Source organism: Hemiscyllium ocellatum, chromosome 3 (genome assembly GCF_020745735.1).
Source record: "Hemiscyllium ocellatum isolate sHemOce1 chromosome 3, sHemOce1.pat.X.cur, whole genome shotgun sequence".
Lineage (NCBI taxonomy): Eukaryota > Metazoa > Chordata > Chondrichthyes > Orectolobiformes > Hemiscylliidae > Hemiscyllium > Hemiscyllium ocellatum.
In genome coordinates this window covers 40947837-40959956 of record NC_083403.1, presented here as the reverse complement: position 1 = coordinate 40959956, position 12120 = coordinate 40947837, and the positions used below count along the sequence as shown (strand labels likewise).

The window sequence follows — 12120 nt, the reverse complement described above, 5'->3', positions numbered from 1 at the left end:
AGATTAAAGGGAGAGAAAAATGCTTATAATTTCCCCAGAAATAGTAGTGAGAGGACATTTTCCCATTAGGTTGCAGTGTCAATACCAGAGAACAGCCTGTCGCAAGTTCACATGTTTACAATATTGCTAACTGAGAACTATTCCTGTCAGATTTCCAATGCTTCTAATGCATAGCAACCAGATGACATATTGCTGTTGTGATCACAGTGTTGCTAATGCATGCCAACGGGAACAAATCTATAGCTGTGTTTGTAACTCTGCAGACACAATAAACAGAAGAAGTTGTTCCTTCAGATCATAAACTAATTATGTTCTGAATATCAATTGTTTACTAAACTTTGCTTTGCTGATTCCCTTTGCAGTAACAGCATTAGATTTACATAGGGTCTTTAATGAAAGACAAAATTCCGCAAACTTCATAACAGAATTAGGTAGAGTAATACAAGGTTTTAAATTAGTAATGTAGAAGACTTTATGTTGGAATTTTTGAGGTTAGAGTAAAAGCTACTGTAAGCTCTGCTCTGACTGAATAAACAGAGAAAAAGTAGGAGAAACAAATGGTCAGGTAAAGAAATCAAAAATTTGCAAGTGTCACTATAACTCTAGAACATTATAGGAGAATTTGAAGAGTATGGTAAGGATTTTAAATAGGTTATAAAATATGGAACTTGTGTAAGTCAGTAACTAAAGAGGTGATCAGGGTTTGTGTAGAATTTCATATAGGTGGCTAAGTTTTTGTAAATTTTTAATTTATGACAGTAGGAGTTTGGAAGCCAACAAGAACAATATTAAACTTCTGAATCTGTTGTCACTTATATTGTGCCAATAATTCATGGAGTTAGATAGGGGAACAGCTTTAATCTGTGGATGGAGAGATTAGCAATAGTGACTAACAACTTCCAGAAAAATGTATTTTGAATACGTTTCTAAAAGATGGGGAGAGAAACACAGTGGTTAAAGGCTTGAGGGTAAGAGTTGCCATGTTAGAATCCATGTTGTTCCATAGTTTCAATTAAATTGAATAAGTAATGAAAGATAATAAATTTAAGAGAAAGTATTCAGCTGTGCCTAAATATGAAAGAATCGATAAACCACTTTTGACCCAAACCTAACTTGTATGTGACTAAGTAAAAACGTTGTCTTAAAATCTAAGTATATTAAATTCAATAGACTTATTCAGTATATGTTGTTAACATTCCCTATTCCCTTCATATACGTGTGTTTTCTCAGCATATTTATTTTCCTTCTAATATACAGGTGACATCAAAGCTGAATCTTCAACACAGAAGACCCCACAAATAAATGGGCACAGTGTGTGCATCTCTGAATCTGTGGTCAAGAGAGGTCCTGGTAGGAAACCGCAGGAGGTAAAAAGTCTTAAAGGACCTGGTAAGAAAAGAGGTAGGAAAAGTAAAAAAGAGCTACTTGATATTGAACAACAGAATGCAATGAAGAAAGCAGAAGTTAAAAAGGACATATCCAATGAGAATGGTGAAGAAGCTACCTCAGAAAGCAGCTTTAGTTCAGAGACCCACACAAAAAGAAAATCTTTGCAGAAGAAACCAAGAGGCAGGAAACCCAAAGGAAAGAGTCTAAAAGCTAAATCCAAATTGATAGCTGCTGCTAAACGGAAAATGCAGACAAGAAGCAACAGTAGGAAGCATGAGGAGCCTGTGGAGCCCATTGAGCCCATAGAGCCAGTGGAAGATGATGAAAGGACTGAAGAAGCCGTGGGCTGTAAATCAGTCATGAAAACAAGGAATCAAGGTAGACGGACAACATGCTACAATGAGGAGGATTCCGAAGAGGAGCAAAGGCAGCTACTGTTTGAAGATTCCTCTTTAACTTTTGGAACATCCAGTAGGGGAAGGCTGCGGAAACTGACTGAAAAAGCAAAGGCTAACCTGATTGGTTGGTAAACAACTATAGCGTTTTGTCTAATCAATGAAGTTTCTTGTTTTTAACAAGAACGTGTAAGGGAATATTGCACTTGAGGTCACTGCATTGTCACTTGCAGATTGATGAAAGACATGATTTGAGATTTTTTCAGAAAGCAGAATAAGCAAGGGCTGCATTGTTTAAAAATCATTTAATCTCTTGATTAATATTCACTTGTTACTATCTGTTACATTATAATCCAGAAATTGTTGATATTTTGCTCGCACTAATTCATGGTAGAATTTTGACAGTACGAAGTACATTTTCACCTACTTCCATCTTCTGTTTTCTGAAGAACAGCAGATTCTGGTTTTGCTTTGGAATTGAAGGCAAACTTGAGGGTGGGCTCAGTTGGTATTTATCATTTCTTAAAAAGTAACAATTATTGACGATTAGTTGGCATTAAACTGGACAAATTCCTCAATTTGAAAAATACCTTTTAAATGTTTCATTTCTTTTAATTTATGTTCAGAGATATTTTAGGTATTCCATTCTGTTTTTAAACTTGTATCACCAAAAATTTATAAAAGTAATCTAAAATAATAAATTCAAAATGTGAGTCACGTTTCAGCACCCCTGAAAACACATTTAATATTTCAGTTAAGGATTTACAGCTCTCAAACGTCTTCATTGATGGTCAGTTAAGTTCAGAAATTTATGGTGGAAAGTATTTTTTGAATTCTTTAATTGTTCCATCAATTCCTTTGTGTTGAGATAGAATCATATAAGTAGCATTATTTACTTTCTTTACAAAATTTAACATATATATGCTGTCCTGGCTCACATCTTTTAAGGAAAAGGTTAAATTTGTGTTGTTTATCATTGATTGGTTTGCACATTAGCAAATATATCACATTCTTCAATAAGCATATTTAAGTTGAAATCCTAAATATCAACCAAGGATGATAAGATTTAACTTTCACTTTTACTTTGAATCCCAAAGCACCTGCCATTAAAATTTTCTGATTGCAGGTCTTACTTTTACAGTTTTTGATGTTTCATACACTCATTTACAACCAGCAAATTTTTGCAAATGCTTGCACTACCAATTATGTATAATTGACTATAATACAATTAAGCAGGTATGATTTATTTTTATCACAAAAAATACATCTCGATAGTTACTTTGTCATGTATTTTGGAGTGTACTTGCTGTCCCCACTTCACCTCCAGAAGCTAACAATCAGTCCTTGCTTATTTGTCAGCTATAATGTACTGCAGAGAATCTACAGATGACTTCAAGTGCATTGGGCACCTGCAATTCAAGCTTTCCAAAGAATTGCACAAATACCCTGTCATTTTCCCACTATTATGAAGCAATTAGAAGCTGCTTCTCCCATTTGTTGAATGTAGAGACAAACAAAAAAGACTGCATTGCACTGGAACTAAGTGGTTGTCTCTTGCTTGTCTTACACAATCAGGAAAAAAATGTTGCCGAAGAAGAAAAGGAGTCTGATTTTAGTTATGTTTTTCACTTACGTACACACACACACACACACACATACACACACACATACACATACAAAAAAAATGTATATTGTAAGTAGAAAAATATTTTAAGATATAGTACAGGGATGGGGTTGAGATGTGCCATCTATTCAAATGGCTTTATAGCACACTCACATATAAACGCTTTATAAAGGGTTTATGAAAACATGCCCAGTTCCTTTATTAACTGGGAAAAGTTACGAGATTTTAGAATTACCAAGCATGTGAATTGTGCTGAAATTCCCAGACTTCTTCAGTTTGTGAGAATTTCCCCCACCCTTTCAATGATACAGGATTTCATGGGAACTTACTTGGCACTGGTACGCAATTAATAAACGTCATGGTTTAAAAGATCCCATTGTATATGAATATTAGCTCAATTATGCTTACTGGGCTTTCTAGGGAGAAACATCCATTCCATGCAGTAATCTGTTCTGGAGCTTGCACCCTATTTTCTGATTTTAAAGGAAAGTTGTTTTTTTTTGTAATCAGTAACTAAGTGGTCAAATTACTTTTTATTGGATGCTTGCAAATAGTACATTACTACACAGTGTCGTTTTTGTGCACTTTCTGCCTATGTCTGTTATGCTACATTGAGTCAGTATCTTCCCTCAAAAGGAATAGCATTTGGTGATTGTGCCTTGAATATATTTTTTTTCTATTTTCTTGTTAATGGTTAGGGCTGGGACAAAGATTATTACACTCCAGAGGTTTTCTATCTTTTGACACAACCTACTTGTATGTAAATAACAAACAAAACTGTTTTTAAAGGTGAGAGCACAGAAATCACTTTTGAAAGTGATGAAATGCCATGCACTGCATGCAGTAAATGTATACACGATTGCTGATCATTTTTCTTCCAAAACTGCCAAATGTAAACAGTACATTCTGAAGCAGAATATTTCTTTGAGACTCTTCAGAATTTTGTCCCAGTTCTGATTTCCCCTTGGCAAAGTAAGGGTGATGTCTGATTTGACTGTAATCGTCTCACTGACGTGAGCTTGGTTTCTTTTGCTGTTCATTTTTCTGAAGTAATGTGATAGTTTTTATTTCTTGGTTTACCATTTTTATTTGATTGGATTTTTAAAACAATTAGTTGTTTTTATACAAGCATCACCCTCTTACCCGTTATTTTTGTATGAACTGTTGTTAAGAAAACATTTTTGCAATTCATCATTTACAAATAATGCAGATATGTAGAGGAGCATCATACTCATCAAGATACCAGTGTGTTATATCCAGTCAAGTTGGAAACTGTAGCTATGATATGTACTTGTGCATCATTCTGGCTTTTGTTTAAGTATTTGCCTCTGTTAAAAAAAATCAATAGCCAGTGAACCAAGAAATAATTGTCATTTTCTGTACAAGTTTAATGTGACCTTGTTTTCATTCCTACTGGTCCTTAACAGTAATGTGCCCACAAACTAAATTAAGGTGTCTCTTTCCCTTTTGTAATTCTTTGTCAGACATGATGTAAATAAATAATGGATTCTTGTGAGTGGGTTTTGAGGCCATATCCTATTTCAGGGATTCTGATAAGAATTAAATCTGAACTGTTCATGAATGTCATCAGAACCCCTAGATTAGGTTAACATTTGAATTCACTCACTGATATGTTTGTCCTATAATGTATACTGTGTTTGGAATTTAACTTGCGTTATTGCTGTTTTGTGAAAATTTGTGGGATTCTAACGGTCTTAAGAGCACTTTGGAACATCAGTGCATAACCAAAATGGTACTTATTTTGAGAAATATTTATTCCCTTGAGACACCATTATTGTGGGTTTATTAAAAATAATTTGCAGTGGGATACAGGGAAACTCCATACACCGTATATATTATATATATTTCCTTTATACTGTTCATATCTGCAGAACAGCGTTTTGCCATTTCCCTTAGGATCCTTATTCTGATCCTATTTTTAAAATAAAACTTAATTCAAGAAAATAATTTCATGAGAATTTGATCTTTGTCTTTATTAAGTTTTGAACATTCATGATTTATTTGTACGTGAACATGCAACTAAGCTACCTTAGTTGTATTGTCTTCTTTCGTCCTTGGTGGGACAGAAAGGAGTAAAAGATTTAAGTTTATTAACATGTTAGTTTATGTATTTTGCTCACATTAATAAAGAAAATGAGGAAAATATATGTTAACATTCCTCAAAACTCCTATTTTCATGAAAAATGTAAAGTGTTGATTTTGCTTAAGGTGAAATTCCTTTCTTTTTACAATTATGATATTATTTAGAAATCTATTCTAAAATTTAGCCCCTATGCTAATGGACTACAATAATTTGTCAAAATTGTACAACTTGCATGCTAGATTTAGTAATGGGTAATGGGCAGTATTTGTAACTTAAACTAAATCTTTCCTTTCTCCCCCCTCCACCACCACCACTTGACTTTAATAGAGTCTGAAACATTCTCGATTGTATAGTATAATGTCATGTACACCCTTGGTTAACTTTTCCTCAAAATACAAATCTTGAGTTAAATTATAGAAGTACAGTTATGATTGTACTTTTTATATTTCACATACTTGAATTTTATAGGTTAGTTTATACAGCTTAAGAATACAAACTTGTTGAAAACAGATCACAGATCAGCCATGATCTCATTTATTGGTGGAATAGGCTTGAGGGCTGAATGACTTCCTCCTACTCCATGTTCCTATTTGTCAACATTTTATTTTTGATACTATTAATTAAGATAACAATTGAAACTAATTTCTCCTTAGCACTTGTCTTTTCAATGTTTTGTGACACCTGTTTTAATTCATGACATGATTCTCCTATAATTTTAACCATCTGATCATAAATTTATACCTCAAGTTTTGTAATTTTTTGTAATCTTGACCCAAGATAAACCATAATGTGTGATGGTGTAGGAGTGTTCCTGCTAGCACCTGACTGAAGCTACAGTCACTGTTTGACATGACGTTGACCTTCTCCAGATGATGTCATCATTCTCCATCCCTACCTAAGTCACCTGTACATCTTTAATGCTTGCATTAATGACATTCTTGACAAATAAACAGCATTTTTGGGGGACCTGCTGAGGGACATCCATTACCAGATCTTGTGCCAATTCATTTGAGGGCCGGGATTGCATACTGTCTGCCCATTTATGTCTCATGAATTGCTAGTTCATGTTTGATAGTGCAAAAATGAGTAATTTTGAGAAGAACAATAAGCATTTTGTAGAACTCAAATGTCATTGGAGTTGTTAACTAAAGTTTAAAGACATTTTGTTGGTATAGATCTGAACACTTAATTAGAGATTCTTGCATTGATCAGTTACACCGTGCTTTTTCTTCTGTTATTTGAATAAATCTAGGTAGTATCATGAATTTTATAAATGACTTTAGACTATTAAAATCTTTCTTTTACACCTCACCAGACATACTTGGATGATTTGCAAGATAGTTACTAGTAACATTTCAAGTTTTTATGACAGCAACTACTGTAACTGTTTCATTACAAACAAAACCCATGTCTTAAATACTCACTGTTGGTGAACAACATTGCAGCACTGTATAAGGGTGACATTTGGGCATTATTCATCCAATTGGTGGGATTATTTATTAATGCATATAGTTGTGTGTAATTTGTTTTAAAAATATCTAAAATGCAGTTACGGCTTAGCTGGACTCTAAACCAAATTGGTCACCAACTATCAAAGAGAAGGTTGCATTAACTCCACTGTTTCTCTGACAACTGTTCCTGCAAGTTTCATGATTGAGTTTATTTTTCTCTCCCCATAATTACCAAGGCCATCTGTTCACAGCTTTCTACCAGTGGCAAATGAGAAATCAGTTGAGAGGACTTGATGACACCAGGTGTTTTTTTTTACATTTTTATGAGATTGGATATTTGTGGCAGAGTAGTAGTGTTTCTGCCTCTAGAGCAAAGGATCAGAGTTCAAGTCCCAATTTTGCCTGAACGATGTCACAACATGTGTGAACAGGTTGATTGAAAATACTTGTAGCATATTATCCACTTTTCTAATTTTCACTCGTACTGCAGTGTCACAATCTGAGAATACAGGCAACAATATCAAACATGAAGGTTGTGTGCCCAGTTTGTAATGTATAGATTTATGACCAGAAAAGGCATTGATAGAATTTTACAGGTGATCAACATCAGTGATGCTTTAAAAGGCAACCCAAAAAATGTTCCACAGTGATTCTTTGCTTTGTTGCCAGAAACACTGCTATTTGAAAGTGGAGAGTAGAAATCTTAAATAGTATCTCCTTTTGATTACCACTTGGATAGGTTTATAATCAGAACATTGCTTCCTTTGGATTTTAACTTATCATAATTGTCTTTTGCCTTACAGAATTTTCATTTCCAATTATAACTACCTTGTTTTCAGCTGTATTCCTTTTGCATCTTCCAAGGAATGCAAATTTCATTTCACATTCCAGTGATGTACTTGGATTTGAAGGAGAAAAACAGTAGATCTTGAGGGTTAAGAAAACCTATCCTGCTGTATCTCAGGTATTATGTACATGCCAATATTTACTCCAGGAACCACATTTACTGGCTGTTTCAAATAAAAGCAGCCTTGGTAAAAGAACATAGATAACAAGCAAGGAGGCCATGCACCCTTGAACTTATCTATTCAGTTCTAACCCTTCCAAAGTGAGGCTTCTGGAGGATGAACTTTAGAGATTCTGTAATATGGTTCACACAGTCAAGGTCATTGTTGTAATAAACTGTCATGCCACTGCATCCTTCTGAGGGGCTTGGTTAGCTCCATTAGCTGGATAGCTGGTTTATAAAGCAAAGAGATGCCAACAGTGTGGATTTAATTCCCATGCTGTTCTGAGTTTACCATGAAGGGCCCACCTGTAGCATGGTGACCTTCAGGTTAAACTCACCACTAGTTGTCTCTCTCTAATGAGAGAACAGTCCGAGAGTCCTCTGGGACCATGATAACTTTACCTTTCACCACCAGTGAATGAATTTCAAATTAGCCATATCACAGGCCTTGTACTGCAAATGAATCTATAGAGGTCTTGTTTTCAAAGTGCGATACATTTCTCAATTTATCTTTAGAATAGCAACACCAGTTCAACAATGCATAGGATTTCGGAAAGTTTGAAGAGGATAGAACATTTTATGCAGTACCACTGTATTGTTTAGACTGTTAATCCTAACTGCTAGTTTCATACCGAGCAGGTGTACAGCTGTCCTTTGGAAACATTTGTTCTGGAGCAAACAGAACAATCTTACTTGTAATTATGTTTTGCAGCAGTATGTGCACTTTAATAAAAATAGAGCAGGAAGAGGTCAGCAGCTCAGAAATATCTGAGGAGAGAAGCTAGGTTTTATTGTCAGATTATTCATTAGAACCCATTTCCAGTGTTTGCAGTCTTTGTTTTTGCTTTTCTCTCTCTCCACAGATGCTGCGTGGCTGATTGAGTGCCTCAGTATAACAAATAACACGACTAAGTGAGGAGTCTCAAAACTGATTATCACATTCTGCTTTTGGGTGTTTTGGTGCGGTCTCTGCAATGTGACCTGCAATGAAAGGTATGGGTGTCAACTTACTTAGATTTCATGTGCAATATTTTATACATGTTTGGTTTTAAACTGAGGGTGGTTGTGAGAAAAAACTGAGGAGGATTCCGGTCGAAGTCAGCTTGGTCACCGCAACTGAGAAGGGGATTACAGAGGACCTGATGCTCAACAGGAGAAACAGCATCAAACAGAAGGCAGTGGCGAGGAGTGACTGTGGGAGATTCTGGGAGAGTGTTGCCTTCCTACTAGCAGCATATATAATCTCTAATGGGAACAGCCAATTTGAAGAGGGGATGTGAGGTCAAAGTGCTAATTTTGAGGTTAAAGTGCAAGCTTTGTTGAGCATTGGGCTTAACTGAGGAGGGTGAGCAGTGTTGAGATGTGGCAAGGTAAGGTCTTTAAATCCAGTAATTATTAGAGGGATAGTAACAGCAGTTAGTGGAGTGTTGTGCTCCTTGTGTGAGATATAGAAGATCAGGGAGTAATCACATGTCCCTGACAACTATGTTTGCAGGAAGTGTATCCACCTACAGCTCCTCTTAGACCACATGGATCAGTTGGACTCACTGAGGAGCATACAGAAGGCAGAGGATGTGCTAGATAGGAGTTTTAGGGATATGGTCACACCAAAGATTAAGCTAGATAGATGGGTGACCAGGAGTGGTAGACAGGAAATGCAGGAATCCCCTGAGGCTGTTGCCCTCTCAAACAAGTATACTGTTTTAGATAGTGACAGGTGGAATGTCCTCTCAGGGGAAAGCAACAGCAACAGCCGGATCAGTGACACCATGACTGGCACTGTTGTAAAGCCGGGAGAGTCGAAGTGTAGGTGAGTGATAGAGGACTCTGTAATCAGGAGCATAGATAGGCGGTTCCATGGCTTGAGCGAGACTCCAGGATGGAGTGTTGTTCTCTTGCCCCAAGATCAAGGATGTCTGAGAGTGTGCATAGGATACAGGAGGGTGAACAGAGGTCATGGTCCATATTGTTACTAACAACATAAGCAGAAAGAGAGATGGGATCCTGCAAAGGGAGTTTAAGGAGTCACGTGTAAATTTGGAAAGCAGGACCCTGAAGGTTGTAATCCTGGGATTGCTCCCTGGGCCATGTGCTGTTGTGGCCATAAAGGGGAAGATAATACTGTTGAATGTGTGGTTAAAGGTCTTCAGAAATCTGGATCATTAGGATCTCTTTCAGGGCAGGAGGGCCCTGTACAGGAAGGACAGGTAGCCTTGCTTGTTCTTCCTCTTAGATTTATTTGAGTTAACTTCCACCTTCTCCTCAACCCTCCACAAGCAGAGCAGTAGGTCAGCATGTGGAGGGATTGAGGAGAAGGTGGAAGTTAACTCAAGTAAGTCTAATAGGAAGAACAAGCAAGGCCTGGTTAATGGATATGGTGGGACTGGTGGTCTGAAGTGTAATTATTTTAATGCAAAGAGTATAACAGGTAACACAGATGAGCTTGGAACCTGGATTAGTTTATGGAACTACAATGTTGTAGCCATTACAGAAACTTGGTTGAGAGAAGGGCAAGACTGGCAGCTTGGTGATCCAGGATTTAGATGTTCAGGCGTGACAAAGAGGGATGTAAAAGGGGTGGGGGAAGTTGCATTATTGGTTAAGGACAATGTTACAGTTGCAGTCCAGTGAGGCCATATAGGTAGAATGCAAGAATAAGACAGGTACAATCACCATGGTTGGATTAGACTATAGACTTTGCAAGAGCCAGTGGCAGATAGTTCCTCTATCATGGAAAGATGTAAAAACAGCAGAGTTGTTGTAGTGAGTGATTTTTAACTTCCCCTATAATGACATGGACTCTTGTCAGTGCCAGGGCCTTGGATGGTTCAGAATTTGTTGGTTCACCCAGGAAGATTTTTTGAAATAATGTATAGATAATCCAAATAGGGTAGGGGCCGTAAAAGGTCTTGTACTGGGGAATGAGTCTGGTCAGGTGAACAAAGTTTCAATGGGGGAATATTTTAGGAACAGTGATCATAATTCAATAAGTTTTAAGATAGTTACAGATAAGGATAAAACTGGTATAAGTTCTAAATTTGGGAAAGGCTAATTACAGCGTGGATAAGAGTTGAGCTGGAAAAAGCACAGCTGGTCAAGCAGGATCAAAAAGAGGAGCTGATGTTTCAGGTTGGAACCATCCTGATGAAAGGTTCTGACCTGAAATGTCAACTCCCTTTCTTCTCTGATGCTGCTTGATCTGCTGTGCTTTTTCCAGCTCAACTCTTTATCAACTTGACTCTCCAATATCTGCAGTTCTCACTTTCTCCAAAGGCTAATTATAACAGTATTAGGCAGGAACTGGAGAAATTAAATTGCGGGCAGCTGTTTGAGAGTGAAATCATGTTGACATTTGATACAGGCCAGTTGATAAGAGTTCAGGACTAGGATAAAGAGAAGGATGACATCATTCAGAAACCCTGGATGTCAAGAAATATTGAAACTTTAGTCAACAAGTGAAAGGAAGCATATGTAAAATTTAGGAAATGAAATTTAATAAGGCTCTTGAGGAATGTTAAGGAAGCAGGAAAGAACTTGTACAAGGAATTAGGAGGGCTATAACAGATCATTAAAATGTCTTTGGCAAGTACAATATTGGAGAATCCCAGGGCATTTTTTGGGAATATTAGGAGCAAGAAAGTAGCTAAGGAAAGGCTAAGTGTCCTCAAAGTGAAAGGATGGAATCTATAGAAGGACACAAAAGAAGTGGGTGTGGTTCAGAGTCAGTACTTCAGATTGGAATTCTGCTACCTATCTGCCTACTCCATCAACCTATCTATGTTATTTTGGAGTTCGACACTGTCCTTCTCTCAGTTTAGAAACCTTTTGATAGTCCCCTGCATAGTAAGATCTAGATCATTAATATATATCAGGAAAAAATGTCCAATACTGACCACTGGGGAGCTCTGCTACAAACCTTCCTCTAGCCAAACAATATCCATTGACCATTATGCTCTGTTTCCTATCGCTCAGCCAATTTGTATCCACATTGTTACTGTCCCTTTTTGAACAATGGCCTATAATTTACCCTCACAAGTCTGTCATGTGAAACTGTATCAATGTGTCCTTGCAAGTCATGTATACCCTAATCAATCCTTTCAGTTATCTCTTCAAAAAATCTCCAGTAAATGAGCGAAACATGATTTTCT

General features: G+C 36.7%; 1 protein-coding gene across 2 annotated transcripts in view; it reads left to right on the top strand.

The window, feature by feature from the left end:
- Positions 1 to 2869, top strand: part of phip (pleckstrin homology domain interacting protein) — a 199816-nt gene extending 196947 nt beyond the window's left edge. For both annotated transcript variants that reach the window (XM_060849675.1, XM_060849666.1), the window contains exon 40: positions 1258 to 2869. In XM_060849675.1, the coding sequence (XP_060705658.1) occupies positions 1258 to 1919 (662 nt within the window). In that variant the 3' untranslated portion in view covers positions 1920 to 2869. The remainder of the gene's footprint in view (positions 1 to 1257) is intronic.
- The last annotated feature ends 9251 nt before the right edge of the window (positions 2870 to 12120 follow it).